This window comes from Hemicordylus capensis, chromosome 16 (genome assembly GCF_027244095.1).
Source record: "Hemicordylus capensis ecotype Gifberg chromosome 16, rHemCap1.1.pri, whole genome shotgun sequence".
Taxonomy (NCBI): Eukaryota; Metazoa; Chordata; class Lepidosauria; order Squamata; family Cordylidae; genus Hemicordylus; species Hemicordylus capensis.
Window position 1 is genome coordinate 11,224,629 of NC_069672.1, and position 15,634 is coordinate 11,240,262.

General features: G+C 49.0%; 1 protein-coding gene across 4 annotated transcripts in view; it reads left to right on the forward strand.

Moving 5' to 3' along the window:
* GNB1 (G protein subunit beta 1) overlaps window positions 1–15,634 on the forward strand; it is a 75,215-nt gene that overhangs the window by 45,252 nt on the left and 14,329 nt on the right. For all 4 annotated transcript variants that reach the window (XM_053281049.1, XM_053281050.1, XM_053281046.1 and 1 more), the window contains exons 2-5: window positions 1,691–1,799; window positions 8,110–8,148; window positions 12,155–12,261; window positions 14,764–14,827. In XM_053281049.1, coding sequence (XP_053137024.1) covers window positions 1,743–1,799; window positions 8,110–8,148; window positions 12,155–12,261; window positions 14,764–14,827 — 267 coding nt within the window. In that variant the 5' untranslated portion in view covers window positions 1,691–1,742. The remainder of the gene's footprint in view (window positions 1–1,690; window positions 1,800–8,109; window positions 8,149–12,154; window positions 12,262–14,763; window positions 14,828–15,634) is intronic.

Sequence of the window (15,634 nt, forward strand, 5' to 3'; positions counted from 1 at the left end):
AGCAGGCAAATGCTCTTCCCAGAGCGGCCCCATCCCCTAAGAGGAATCTCTTCCAGTGTTCCCAGTACATGTAGTCTCCCATTCAAATGCAAACCAGAGTGGACCCTGCTTAGCTAAGGGGACAGTGCATGCTTTCTGCCACACGAGCCGTTCTCCCTGTGAACTGGAAACCCTTTTATGGAATGAGTTGTTCCAGCATTGCTGTATTGAAGTTGTTCTTATACAACTGAAATGTTTATCAATAGGTGGTTGTTTGGCTTCTTTGGATGCAATTGCTTCTGCTGCCTGTCTTTCGTATGGATGCAGCCAACATGGCAAGTTTGCATTTTATCCCCTGTTTTTGCATATGTTCTGATTTTGCAAGTTATGGGAGCGGCTAGGGGAAAATATGCAAACTGGTGCAACTTTTATGGGTTGTAGAACTGAGCTGGCCTAGGAGTTGCCTGACCTAGAATTTGCGTTGCCTTGGAGCCCATTTCAGTTTTTTTCTTCTCCATAGTTGTGACCTAAATGTTATATAGGAACCTAGACCAGTTCGCCTCCCTTCACACGAGGCAAGCTGAAGTAACAAATGGCATGTTGTGATTTTTATTTATTATTGATTGATTCGATTTTTATACCACCCTTCCGGAAAGGCTCAGGGCCGTTTACAGTGATAAATGCATTGTCTGAGTCCTGCGTTTCTGTGTGTTTAACGTAAAACGTCAACGGTCAGGATTATGGCCAGCAGGGACGCAGACAAAGGGAAAGCTTGAGGAACAACTCATTTTGGGGTTTGTGGCTCATTCGGTTTGGGGAGCATTCAGCAAAAAGGACTCCTCCTCCTCCTCGAATGTTTCAGGGGGGACATCTGTACCCCTGATGATCAGGGCAAGTATGAAAGGGGGCGTTCAGTCCTTTCCCACCGTACTGTGATCTCACTTAAAATTGCACCCTGAATTTGGCCCCAAGGAAGATTCCCCAAGTGCTGATTTACATCGGGACTGTGGGAAAGTCCTAACCCCTGCTAACTGGGCAGAGAGGCACCTTTTAACGTGGTGCTTCTCTTTCAGCAGAGCTGACACCAGTGACTGTGGCTGGTGTCTATCTTATGGAGGTGTTTTTTGTTTTTAAGATTGTGACCCCTTTGGGGACAGGGATCCATCTTCATTCATTCATTCATTCATTCATTCATTATTCCTCTGTGTAAACCGCCCTGAGCCATTTTTGGAAGGGCAGTTTAGAAATCCATCCATCCATCCATCCATCCATCAATCAAAGGGGGTGGGAATGTGGGGGTGGGGGAGCTGGCCTTGTGGTAGTGAGCGGGAGTTGTCCTCTCTGCTAAGCATGGCCCACCTTGGTTTTCATTTGAATGGGAGGCTGTATGATATTGCCCTTTGGAGATGGAGGCATAGCTCATTGGGAGTGCCTCTGTGTCCAGGCCCTGGCAGCATCTCCAGGTAGGGCTGGGAAGGACTCCTTCCTGAAGTCTTGGAGAGATGCTGCCGGTCAGTGTTGGCAGAACTGAGCTGGATGGACCAATGGCCCGACTCGGTAGAAGGCAGCTCCCTGTGTTTAAATTCCCTTCACATCTTGGTTTCCACGCCGCTTTTAAAGTGTGTCTTCTGAAATAAGAAGAGGCGTCGAAAGGTAACTTTCTCTTTGTCCCGTTGACTCAAATTTGTGTTCTTCTTTTTCCCTCCGCCAGTTTCTTGAGCATCGGAGAGGTGTCGGAGAAGCACACCTTTTAGCACGGGAAGATGAGTGAACTTGACCAGTTACGCCAGGAGGCAGAGCAACTCAAAAACCAAATCCGAGTATGTATGAAGACCAAGCCGTTATTGCCTGTTTCAGTGTTTTTGGCTTCTCGGGGAGACTTTTACACAATCTCCCCCACCTGGCCACCATATATAGCTCATGGTTCCGCAAAGTTGACCCTCCTGCAGATGTTGGACTACAATGCCCATCATTCCAGGCTGTTGACTACTGTGGCTGGGGGTGTTGGCTGTTGTAGTCCAACAAACAGCCACAGAGCCAAAGTTGGGACAGCCCTGATTTAGCTGAAACTTCACAAAATGCATGTATGCATGCACACATATAGTACTTAGCTTAGGTCCAGATTACCTAAGAGAGTGCCTTTCTCTTCGGGTGCCTCCGGTTCATCTGGTGGGATCGGGCCTCCTCAGTTGTCGCCCCTGGGTTGTGGAACACGCTCCCCGTGGACATGGAAGGCTCATCTTCCTTGGAGGCCTTCATGAGAGCCTTAAAAGACCCGTTTTTTAGCCGGACTTCTGATGATATCTAGTTTTGATTTTTAATGTGGTTTGAATGGGGGGGGGCGTTTAAAAATTATTATGTGTGTTTGATTTCAGTGTAAACTGCCCTGAGCCATTTTTGGAAGGTCAGAATATCAGTTGAATAAAATAAAATACAAAATCAGTGTAAACACCATTAACGTCAAATCCAACAATGAAACAGAAGGAGCACTGAAAACTGCTTACGGTGGTCAAGCCTGTTCACACACAAGCAAAACTTGTCTTAAGAGGAGTGTCCAGCCAGGGTTCCTGGCCCGCGCATGCTCTTGAGGAGAGCAGGTCTTGTGGTGGCAAGCATGAGTTGCTATGTCAGGGCTGCTCAACGTTGGCCTTCTTGCAGATGTTGGCCCACAACTCCCATAATCCCTGGCTATGGGCCACTGTGGCAGGAGATGATGGGAGTTGGTGTCCAGAAACTGCTGGAGGGCCGAAGTTTAGCAGCCCTGCCCTATGAGAACCAGTCTTGTGCTGGCAAGAATCGATGGAGGTGGAGGGGAACGGGATCGTGTGCTTGCCATGATCTAGATAGGGCAGTGATGGCCAATGCAAAACCATCTGCCCAAAGCACGTCACAGCACACGATCGCTTTCTGCTCCTCCTCCCTTGGTTTTTGTTGACACACAAACACTTCTGGGGAGTGCGCACAAGTACAGGTTGAGGCTCCCGGCTGGACAACTCTCCTCTTCCTCTTCCTCCGCTTTGGATTGTTTGACTAGGCCCAGTACACTTCAACGCCTGTGCGGACGACGACGTGCTTTACAGCCCCGTAAAACGAACCGAAACAGAAATTAAAACCGTGAAGCCGCTTAGAACCACTAGTCTAGTTATAAAGCTTGGGTGAATCAATGTGTCTTTAGAGACTTTGCCAATAGTTGTCGGAGGGGGCTCTTGTTGTTTTCAAACCATTACTTCACTCTGTAGGGTATAGCTCTACACCTGTTGCCCAACTTTGGTTTATCCGTGAAGTAAGAAACGTGCATGGCGTGGATGGTGACTCACGATCCTGAGGTCACAGCCAAGTACTCCTTTGGGAGGTCACGATAATCTGGCTTCATTGTATGCTGGAGGGGAACTGTCTTTCATAAGCTTTCCAGACGGTAGCCAGTTTCCCTAACTTAAATACACCACCCCCCCAAATTACTTCCTGGTTGGTTGTAATCCACATATGAAATATGAAATTTGTGCCTCATTAGCCCCTTTTCCTGCTTGGTCCTCGTTGCCTCCTCACGGAGGAGAGCTGCTCTTCCGGTAGCGAGCATGAGTGGTCCCCTTTGCTAAGCAGGGTCGGCCTTGGTTTGCATTGGAGTGGGAGAGTACACTTGAGCATTGTAAGACAACCCACTTGGGAGGTGGGGCCGTTGCTTAGTGGAAGAGCGCTTGCATGCAGAAGGCTCCAGGTTCACTCCCTGGCATTTCCATGTAGAACTGGGAGACGATCCGGCTGCAAACCTCGGAGAGCCCCTGCCAGTCAGTGTTTGGCTAGGGGGTGATGGGAGTTGTGGTTCAACAGCAGCTGGAGGGCCACGTTTCCCCACCCCTACTCTAGTCCTAGGAACTGTGTGCATTCCTGGCTTCCTCGCCGGCTCATTTCCTTCCTCTTGCCTCGCCCCAGTCCTGCTTTCCCTTTGGCTTCTCTTTTCAGTTTCGTGTTCCCTCAGCTTCTGCTTTCTGGGCCACTGCCTGCTTCCTTGAACCACCTTCTCACTCTTTCGTCCTTGCCCAGGCCGCTCGGAAGGGTCCACTTGCCGGCTTGCCAGTGGCGAGGGCCCCCAGCCCTCTGGGAAACACCCCAGCGGGGATTCGAACCAACAGCCTGCTGCTTTCTAGGCAGGTCGCTTCCCTGCTGTGCCATTAGGTGGCAGTTTACAACATAAAACAGATTAAAATAAAAACCTTTAAACAGTTTTAAAACTACAGTCCAGTTAAAAAGCTTGGGTGAAAAAATAAGTCTTGAGAGACTTTTTAAAAAGTTGTCAGAGATGGGGAGGCTCTTATTTGCCTCTGGGCTCCATGCCCTTTAGTTTCCCGACATACCTGGGACCCCATCTTTGTGTGAGGTCTTAAGCCCAACCAGACCAAACCAATGTGGTTTCAATGTTCCGTGCCCAGCCAGACTGACAATGTTCCCTTCCCTCACACAATCTGGACTGCTCATTGTCTTTGTAGATTTTAGCTTTCGAGCCTGTCCCCTTCTTAACTTGTCCGCGTTAAGAGCTCAAAAACTGACCTAGCTGGGGTGGCCAGTACCATCTGGAGGAACGAATGCTCCTTGTGATGATTGACAAGGACTTAAACACCCCACCCCACCCCAAAGATGGAAAAGAGGCCACAGATAGTTTTGCAGGACTTTCAGCTTTCCATGTGTGGCCATGCTGGGATTGTCCCTACAGCGGCCAAGTTGCAATCCTGTTTTAAAAGCGTCTTTCGGTTTGTTAGAACGCAAAAACTCCTGGAGAAATTGATCACTGTTGTCAAGAGGAAGGAAATGAGGGCATGTCCTCCAGGGTTTACAGGATGGGGAAAGGTTTGTTCATTCTGACTCTTCCCCCTTTCCTCTCTGCAAAAACGACTGCAGTTTTATCCCCTCAAATTTTGGGGGTAGGGATGAAGAAGGGGGTATTGATAGCGCAGAGAAATCTGCAAGGGCAGCTGTGTTGTTGCCAATTTCCCCATCTCTCGGGGTGGTAGACGTTGCCAGAAATCACGATGAGCGTCCGTCCCTTGGTGGTTCCAGTGGCCAAAATATGTGGGCCTGGTTTGGATTGAAAGTGGCGCCCGCTTGAAAAAACTAGTAGAGATCACTGGACTAGTGTTTGGGGGTGAAAAGGGAAGCTCTTGAGATTTAGACCATGAGCTTTGCACATCCAAATCCAGCCCCCAATGTACTGTCTCACACACACACACACACACACACGCCCCCCCCCCCAAAAATCGTTCATCCCTGTGGTTCCTTGATGCTGTTAGCCCAACTTTATCATGTTAATTACAACCTGGATTTGGGTGTTTTATTCCCCTCAAGCTCCTAGCAAAGATACTAAACGGGTGTGTGTGTGTTACCAATCAGACCCGTGCAACTTCGGCCCTCCAGCTGTTATTGGACTACAACTCCCATCATCCTCAGCCATGGTGGCCAGTAACCGGGAACGATGGGAGTTGTAGTCGAAGGAACAGCCGGCGGGCCAAAGTTCTGCAGCCCTTGCGTACGTCCTCAAAAACAAGCCCGTGCGATCCGCCTCTCCGCCCCTCCCCGCCCCCTTCCCCAAGCAAAGTAAAGTGGCTCAAACGTGGAATCCACCCCTATAAACGGCCGTCGAGGGGCGTCCTGCAGATTATCTTGCCCTCTGTGTACATAACCGGTGGAGGAAATTAATATCCGTGTCTTCCTGCCTTCATTAATTCTCCACTTCTTTAAACATAATGAAAGGATCTGGCTCCGGCAAGGAGATGTTCTCTGTTTTGCTTTCCTGTGTGTTTAAACGAAGAACAAATACACAATGTCGCTTGAGGTATATTGAGAGGCTGGAGCGGAGCGGAGGTCCCCGAGGCTCCTTGTTTTGGAAACCAAAAGCGCGAGAAGCGGGCTGGGGGAGCTATCGGAGTAAACCCGAGGCATGGTTCACGCCAACGTCTCCTACCCCCTTGAACTTGGTGGGGATTGTGCAAGAGAGTATTCTCTTGGTGCGTGGGAAGTTCACGATGGTGCCCACTGTCGATGTGAAATCTCCCGGGTTGGTTTTACTTCCTAATTAGGAGTCCCTTCCTCAATTATGCTCTCAGCCTTTCGTGCGGCGTATGTACCCGGAGAAGCATCGGAAGCTGTCTCATACTGAGGCAGGCCCTTAACATAGGGAGCTGCCATATACTGAGTCAGACCATTGGTCTATCTGGCTCAGGATTGTCTTCACAGACTGGCAGCGGCTTCTCCGAGGCTGCAGGCAGGAATCTCTCCCAGCCCTACCTGGAGATGCCACCAGGGATTGAACTTGGAACCTTCTTCATGCTGAGAAGATGTCCCACCCCTGAGGGTATGGCCCCCACCTCCAGGTAGGACTGGGAAAGACCTCTGCCTGAACCGCTGCCAGGCAGTCAAGATCGGGGATTCTCAACGTTGGGTCTCCATTTGTGGTTGGACTTCAACCCCCATAATCCCCAGCCACTGGGACTGGGGATTGTGGGAGTTGAAGTCCAATAGCGTCTGGGGACCCAATGTCCAGAATCCCTAGTCTAGATAATACTGAGCTAGATGGACTAATGGTCTGACTTTTATAAGGAACCTAGGAAGCTGCCATATACTGAGTCAGACCATAGGTCCATCTAGCTCGGTATTTACCCAGGCTGGCAGTAGTCTTTCCAAGGTTGCAGGCAGGAGTCTCTCTCGGCCCTATCTTGGAGATGCTGCCAGGGAGGGAACTTGGAACCTTCTGCTCTTCCTAGAGCGGCTCCATCCCCTAAGTGGGGGAATATCTTGCAGTGCTCACACTTCTAGTCTCCCATTCATATGCAACCAGGGCGGACCCTGCTTAGCTACGGGGACAAGTCATGCTTGCTACCACAAGACCAGCTCTCCTCTCTTAAGACAGCTTCCTAGGTTCCTCCCAACTTTTCTTTTGGGGAATCTCTCCCTCCTTCGGAAGTTGAATGCAGATCTAGGCCATTGGCCTCTTCAGATCTAGAATAATTTTCTTTTGACTACTCTGGCACGGACCCGACGGCTACATTTCGGCTAGCTGCTCCACGTTTCGGCCCGGACGCGTGGCGCTCTGTGCGTCGTGGTCACAGCTCTGCCTTTAAAATGCAGGGGTTGGGTGTCTGACCTATTTGCGGCCTTTGGGTCAAGCACGCGGTCTTCCTCTTGTACGAGACTGGCAGAAAGCTTCTGTCTCATAAGACTGCCCAAAGGCAGAGCTTTGCACACACACATATTCGTTGTTATGGCTACATCACATTCGGCATGATCCTTTCAAATCAGTTAAGTGAGGCTGCTGGCTTTAAATCTGTTTAGCTCCAGGAAAGTCAGCTTTGGAAGGGCCCCACTGTCTGCTATAGCCGGCTACCGACAGTAACAAGATCCATTTCTGGGAGGCTAATGTTTGGATAAATATGGGCAGTACAGCTTTAGGCACTGGGTCTCTGCCCAGACAAAAACGGGTTCCGTGCAGAGATTAGCCTCCTTTGCACTTGCGAGATCTTGGTGTCCTATTTGGCTGTCTGTAATTCTGCTCTCTTGGTTAAAGCCACTTGGGAAAGTTGATGGAGAGAAAAGCAGGTATAGAGACACGAAACCCCTATCAAACGTGATCGATGCTCCCCGAGGAATGGGAATACCAGTTGGCGGGCATGTGCTCGGACGATCATGCCATGCAGAGGGTGCGACAGCGTGTTCGTTGTTACCCGAACCCTGACCCCTTTGCCCTGTACAAAAGTGGCTGCCGTTTTGCCCTCGTGGTTTGGAGGTAACAACACACAGAAAGCTGCCCATGCACCAGTGCTTTTTTTGTCCATCTCTGGGGAGCGGGGTAGAGATGTTGTCCGAAATCACTCTCTGCAGTTGCCCCCCGAGATGTGCTGACGGCCAAAAAAATTTCTAGTTCTAAATTCCCAGTGGGTTGTGAACTTCTGGGGAATTCCAGGCCTGAGGTGTGCATGTCTGTTGTCAACTTTAATGCTGGGATGCCTTTCCCCTTTGCTGTCTGTAAGAAAGAATGGTCCGCTCAGATGTTTCCTGTGTGTGTGTCTTTGTGTTCTTGCCTGCCTGTGTTCGTTGAGCGCCTCCTTTCTTGACATGGTGTTTCTTGATTTTCTCTCATTCCAGGATGCGAGGAAAGCATGTGCTGATGCCACACTGGCCCAGGTAAGTCTATATCCGTTCTAAATTGGATCGGGAGCACTTTAGTGTTCTCAAACCACATCGGGGTGAGGAAGCTTTCATAAAGATGCAGCTGTGATGGCTTTAGCTTGTTTAGCAGAAACACTTCGTTGGAGGCTAGCTGCATGTTCACTTTTTGGGATTCTCTGGGCAACTGATACTTCTGTTTACCCAGGAATAATCCTCCTTGAATCATCCTCGCTTATTGCTGAGTAATGCACGTATTTTGCTTTTGAAGGAGAGGGGGCAAAAGACACATGTTGGCTGGGTTCACACAATCCCAGATATTGGGATATTTGGGCCCGGGATACCTGAGGGACCCCCTGCTCCCAAGGGTTGCTGCCCGCCTGACGAGGTCATCTGAGGGGGATCTGCTCCGGGTGCCGACAATGAGGGAGGCTGGGTTGTCGTGTACACAGGACGGGGCCTTCTCTGTGGCTGCCCCCAGACTCTGGAATGCTCTCCCGGTGGTTATTCGCTCCTCAGTCTCCATCCTGGCTTTTTACCCCGGCTTTTAGATGATTGTCTCTGCTGCTGCTCTTTGTACTTTGGATTATTTTTTATGCTTGTGTTTTAAATTGTTTAATCAGATTTGTTTTATGTTTTTAGCTTGATATTTTAATTGTGTTACTTTTTTAATCTTGTTTTTAAATTCTGCTGTAAACTGCCTTGGGATTGTTTTAATGAAAGGCGGTTTATAAATTTAACAATAAATAAATAAAATCCCAAGAATCCTGGTTAAATGTGGCTTAACCACAACAGTTTTACCAGGATTGCCCTGAAATTCTGGATTCACACAGCAGCTCTGGTGGGCTCACTAACCCCGATTAATCTTTTAACCAGGATCACAATCCCTGAATTGTGATTCACGGAACAGGGTTGTATTCTCAGCCGTGCTCTTCCACCTGGAGAAGGCGGTTGAGGAAACCATGGTTGAGTCTGACATTGGCACCATCTTGGTTCTTGCTAACCTAGGTGTTGGGTGAACCAGGGTTGAAGCTGATTTTCCAAACTGGTTGGCTGCAAACCCTGGTTAGCAATAACAGTGGTGTAAACTGTCAAAAAGTGAGCCGGCAGTCCTGTAGCACTGGTTAAGAGCTGTTCATATGTGCACTGGCCCACAGACTTGTCGCAAGCGGCATGTCTGTACCTGAAGATCAGTAGAATGAACTTATCCAGAACTCTGTTGCATGTGTCTCCAGAAGTGAAGGCCCTCGGAGCGGAAGAAATCTAAATTATGTTTCCTTCTCGACTTGGTTCTTCCAAATATTATGATAACATAATATTTAACATAACGTAATATTTATCTAACATAACATAGTGGCAAGGGTACAACAGCTGGGGCTTTTTAGTTTAGAAAAAGGCAACTAAGGGGAAACATGATAGAGGTTTATAAAACTCTGCGTGGTGTGGGGAGAGATAAAACTTGCTTCCTCTCTCACAACACGAGAACCAGGAGTCATCCCATGAAACCAGTTGCCAGGAAATTTAGGACCAACAAAGGGAAGTACTTTTTTTTCACACGGCACATAATTAATCTGTGGAATTCTCTGCCACAGGACGTGGTGATGGCTACCAGCTTGGATGGCTTTAAGAGGGGTTTAGACAAATGCAGGGAGGGCAGGTCTATCCATGGCTACTAGCCTGAGGTCTATAGGCCACTTCTAGCCTCAGAGGCAAGATCCATTTAGAACCCCTGCTAACTGGGCAAAGAAGCACCTTTTACCGTGGTGATTCTCTTTATTTAGCAGGGGGAGAGTAACTGGCCCTCTCCACCCCAGCACAGTACTTCCAGTGACTGTTGCTGGTGTCTATCTTATGTTTCGTTTTAGAATGTGAGCCCTTTGGGGACAGGGAGCCATCTTATTTATTTATTTATTATTCCTCTGTGTAAACCACCCTGAGCTATTTTTGGAAGGGCGGTATAGAGATAGAAATAATAATAATAATAATAATAATAATAATAATAATAATAATAATATAAAATAATGCCAGTTGCAGGGGAGCAACAGCAGGAGAGAGAGAGCATGCCTACATCTCCTGCTTAGGAGGTTCCCAGAGACATCTGGTGAGCCATTGTAGGAATCAGGATGCTGGACTAGCTAGGCCTTGGGCCTGATCCACCAGCAGGGCTGTTCTCATTTTCGTAAGTCGCCTGGAGTGTATGGGCCGTTACGGGCATTGCTTGTCAGCTGCTAGCAGTCACAGCATTAAGGCACTCAAATTTTATTCTGATTTAAAAAAAAAACAAAAAAAAAACGTACAACTCAGAAACAAAAACTTGTGAAGAACATTGGACGTCTTGTCAACTGGCCATGCCGCCCGTATTTTCAACGCGGGCTGTTGCTGTATTGAATCCCACAGTGCATTGCTGCCCTGCTGAATCCCTTGCCGAATCCCTTTTCATGCCCAGAGCCAAGCAGAGTCGTGGTTTGTGTGCGAGATGGGAGGACCTTGGCCGGTTCCCTCGGAAGCCACCACGGCTGCAGGAGCTGGCCCCTTAAACGCCTCTTCTCTGGCGCGATGAGTTGTGAGGCGGCCTTCGACCACGATTCATGGGAAATATCCTTGCTTGGCCAAGTTCTTTTTAAAAAAAAAAAATGCTGAATGAACAGTTTCAATCCCTTGCATATGTGCCGGCCGAGGTCACGTGGTGCGCGGGAGTCTCTGAGAATCCGGCGTGCAGCCGAGAGAGGCAATTATGTCGGAATTCTCCGTCTAGAAGGCAGCCCGGACCTCCGTAAGCCGGCTGGATGGATCTGAAGACAAAGCAAGAATGCTTGAGCGAAATAATTGCATTGCGTGGAGACAGGGGAAAAAATAATATGCAGGCATCTTTTTAAAAAAGAAAGAGACACATCTTTTTTTTAAAAAAGAGACATCTTTTTTAAAAAAGAAAAAGACACACACACACAGAAAGTGCAAGTGTTAAACTTGAGTTTGCCGTAGTATGCCAGCATGCAAGCCTTTGGCTGCGTGACAGGAAGTGTGTCTCAATTTTCTCTGGGGCGCTTTCCTGTATGGCGTCGAAGGTGCCACAGAACTTTCCAACAGCTTTCTGGCGGCATAAGCATTCCTGGGCCACAAAGTCGCTTCATTCGTGGCATGAAGCACTAGCCTCTGTGGGTAGGCTTGTTTTCGTATTGATTTATTACATTTCTATCCTGCTTCTATCCTCACAACAGCCCTGCGCGGTAGGTTAGGCTGAGAAGAAGTGACTGGCCCGGAGTCGCCCAGTGAGTTTGGGTGGCGGGGATCATGGATGTTGTAGTCAGCATCATGGAGTACTGCTGGAAAGTAGTCTGTAGCCCTCAAGACTAGTAGCCGGTGGTAGATCTCTTGAAAAATTGGTCTTTGCCCCTTTTAAAGCCATCCCAGCTGGTGGCCATCGCCATATCCTGTGGCAGAGAGTTCCATAGCTTAATTTTGTGCTCTGTGGGCGGGGGGAATATTTTGGTCATTCCTAAATTTCCTGGCAGTCAGTTTCATGGGATCATCCTTGGCTCTAGTGCCGTGAGAGAGGCAGCTAAACTTCTCTCTCCCCTACACCATGCATAATTTTATCTATTTTTTATTTTATCTCTGTCATGGCTCCCCTTAATTGGCTTCCCACCCCCCCCAAGCAAAAACAGCCCCAAACACAGCTTTACGTTGTAAAGAACGTGCTCCATTCGTAGGTACTACCACCAAAAAAAGAATCATTTGACCTTCAGCCCTATGGTGGAGCTCAACCATGGTTGTGCTAGATGTCCGAAATAAGGGGTCCTATTTTGGAAGCAAGATTAGGGCCCTCTCCTGTTAGCTTTCACGGCTGGCAATTTTGAAGGTGCCTTAGCCAAACTATCCTAGGGGAACTGAATTCAAAAGGCGCTTGCTTGAATGCTTATGAGTTTAGTTCTATATCGAGGAATCCGGTGGTGTGTAAGAGTGTTCCTGTTGGGAAGTACCTTTTTGGGGCTCACAGGGATGTCTGCCTGTCTCCCTCCTCCAGATCACAGCCAACATTGACCCTGTGGGCCGCATCCAGATGCGTACTAGGAGGACACTGCGCGGACACCTGGCTAAGATTTATGCAATGCACTGGGGAACCGATTCCAGGTGAGTTTGCAAGACGTCAGGTCTGTTTTTCAACTGAACCCTATTCCCCCTTCTTCCAAAGGGCTTGGGGCAGCGTACCACAGGAGGGAGGAGAATGCACGGGGCGGTTTATCAATGTAATAAATAAATAATAATGAATTAATGGAGTCAGACACACAAGCGATTGCCAGTATGCTTTCCTACTACTTCAAGAGAGCTCAGCCTGGTGTTCTCTCCGATTCCCTCTTCCCAACATAAAGTAAAGCTAAAGTTGTGCCCTCGAGTCGGTCTCGACTCGTGGCGCCCACAGAGCCCTGTGGTTGTCCTTGGTAGAATCCAGGAGGGGTTGACCATTGCCATCTCCCGCACAGTATGAGGTGATGCCTTTCAGCATCTTTCCTATATCGCTGCTGCCCGACATAGGCGTTTCCCATAGTCTGGGGAACATACCAGCGGGGATTCGAACCGGCAGCCTCTGGCTCGCTAGGCAAGTCATTTCCCCCATCCTTCCCAATGTAGCTGCTGGGTTATTTTTACATTTATACCTCGCTCTTCCCCACAGAACCAGCCCTGCGCCTCTCCTCTGAGAGGTGTGGGGCTGGCCCTCCAAACGGCCGGCACAGGCACCTCTTGGTTGAGTCACCGGCTCGGACCATTTGGAACTTAAAGGGCCAGTCCCAACGCCTCCCTGCAAAGCAGGGTTTCTCAATGTGTGGGTCCCCAGATGTGATTGGACTTCAACTCCCATAATCCCCAGCTCCAGTGGCCTTTGGTTGGGAATTATGGGAGTTGAAGTCCAGTTACATCTGGGGACCCACACGTTGAGAATCCCTGCGTAAAGGGTCCCTGCACACCCAGATTTTCCCTGGGCTCTAGGCCCACCCCTAGACCTCCCAGGGGTTGGGTTGGTGCTCTTATTTTCCAGCAGCATTCCCAGATCTCTGAAACCCCAATTCTGGAATTTACTCAGACGCCCGCCTTTGTTTTTCTCTCTGCTGGCAAGGGCATAGAAATGCGGCGAAAGCTGCAGGTTTTGTGTGGCTGAAGGCGCTTAATTGCTTGCCGGTAAGAGGAGAGGCTTCTTTCTCTCTCCCCACCCCTGCTTGTGGAAGGTCGGAACAGAGTTCAAATTACCGCCTGGGAAGCTTCGTAACTGAAGTGCTGCTTCTAGCCCCAAGGGGACATCGCAGCACTGAACAGCTCCCTTCTCCGGGGAGAAAACAGTCCAAATGTGGTAGGGATGTTGGAGAACTCAGCAGAGACATTGTGGGGATCGTTCAGTTTGTTTTCAAATCCTGAGAACGTAAGGACAGCCCGGCTGGGTCAGGCCCAACGCCCATCTGGTCCAGCATCCTGTTTCACACAGTGGCCCACCAGATGCCTCCAAGAAGCCCGTAGGCAAAAGCTGAGGGCCTGTCCTCTCTCCTACTGCTACTCCATTACGCGACTGAATTTACGGCACTGACTGTCAACAAGACCTCCTCGTTCCAAACCGTTGGCTTCACCTTCGTGGGTCATCCCTTTTACTTTACACCTGTGGATGTTCCTTCAGCAAACACTGACTCGGCAGAAGTTGCTGGAGAGCCGTCCTAATCGCATGAAAGCAATCTTGCTAATTCGCCTGAGCCTGTTTATGCAAGTTAAATAATCTCCCCTGCGCCTAAGCGTCTTAGAGAATCCTGCATCTTTCGGTCCTCAAGCAGAGAAAAGATCTGGGGAGTCGATGGGCGGGCCCGGGGAATGTTTCAGTACTCCGGTTGGAAGCTGGTTCCTCCGGACAGGAGAGGCATCACAATGGCGTGTGGTCACACTGAGAGCCAGTTACCCCTTGATTTAGTGGGTGGCTTGGGTGGTGTTCGCACATGGGACTCAGGCTCCCCGATGAATGACTCCCCAGATCTCATCAGTCGCCTCCCTCCTCGATGACCTCTTCCAGAAAGGAAGGGCAGCCGTGGAGGCGCCTGCATAGAGCAGGGGAAAGTGCCTTGAGCCCTGGGTGGTTGAACTACAACTCCCATCATCCCCAGCTGGGGATGAAGATTGCTGCTGTTCAAAAGCAGGCGGAGGGCCTGGTCTGCCCAACGCTGTCCTAGCCTCACCTGGTCCTCTGCTGCTTCCACCCTTATAGGTGCCGTATTCAAGTATTTCGACTTTTGAAACTTATATAATTAATCTTGCCAGGGTGTGTGTGTGTACAGATTTCAGGGCCCGGAGCCCCGAGCTTTTAAGTACCTAGCAAGGGTTAGTCTTTGAGTCGATTGTCTTGCTTAGCAGCAGTGAGCACCTGTACAGGTCACACTATCTCTGTTTAGTTTCCCCCTTTAGGAACTCCAAACCTTAAAGAGTCTCCAAGGGCAGCTCCCATAAAGGCAGCCAAGCATTTTGCATTTCAAAAAGCTCCAGGCATGGTTTTAATGTGCACCATCATCTGTCGAGCTCCTAACAAAACAGCTGGGGTGTTTTGCTGCATTTCTGGAGTCTTCGGAGTCCTGATCTTCTCTTCTTTTCTCTCCCCTCCCCCAGGCTGCTGGTTAGTGCATCACAGGATGGCAAACTGATCATCTGGGACAGCTACACCACAAACAAGGTGAGAGGGACGAGTAGGAGCATAAATGACGTAACTGCAACTTGTCCAAACCAAGTCAGGACCAAAGGGAGAGAACTTATCAAGGGATCTTTTGAATGCTGCGGGGTGCGTACACACACACACACACACACACACACACACACACACAAAATACGTTGGCTCAGTTCGTTTATTTATTTATTTGACATATTTTTATACCGCCCAAAACTTAAGTCTCCGGGCGGGTTTACACCAAGATAAAAACAACATTGAAACATTAGTTAAATACGTAAACAAGAAGTTTGATCAGCCAGACAAAACGTTTTACTCGTCAGGCTAGGTTGGTACGTTGCTCATCAGGACTTTTTTTTCCACTCGTCGGGCATCATTTTTCACACAGACTAGTAGACTAGCAGAATTCTGCAGCCGTGTGTGTGTGAGAGAGAGATTGAGAATGAGATTGAGAGAGAGACAGAGACTTACAGGCAGTGACATTGGCCTAGAGGATCATCTGGAGGGCAGATCCTCCAGCAGAGCAGCACAGAGAGAAGAGAAGTTAGCGGGTATATCCCTTTTTAGAAACATGTGCTGCAGCATCAGCTCTTTGCAAAGGAAATCTTGACGGGGATGTATGTCTTGGAGATTAGCCTCCATATCCTTCCCGCCACTGCATTCACCATAGATCCAGATTCTGGGCAGGCTCTCAACATAATGCAGAAGCTACGGGCAGAGGCGATGCCCAACTCTTATTAAATTATTATTATTAACATTTTTTTAATTGGATGGATAGATAGATAGATAGATAGATAGATAGATAGAAACCGAGCT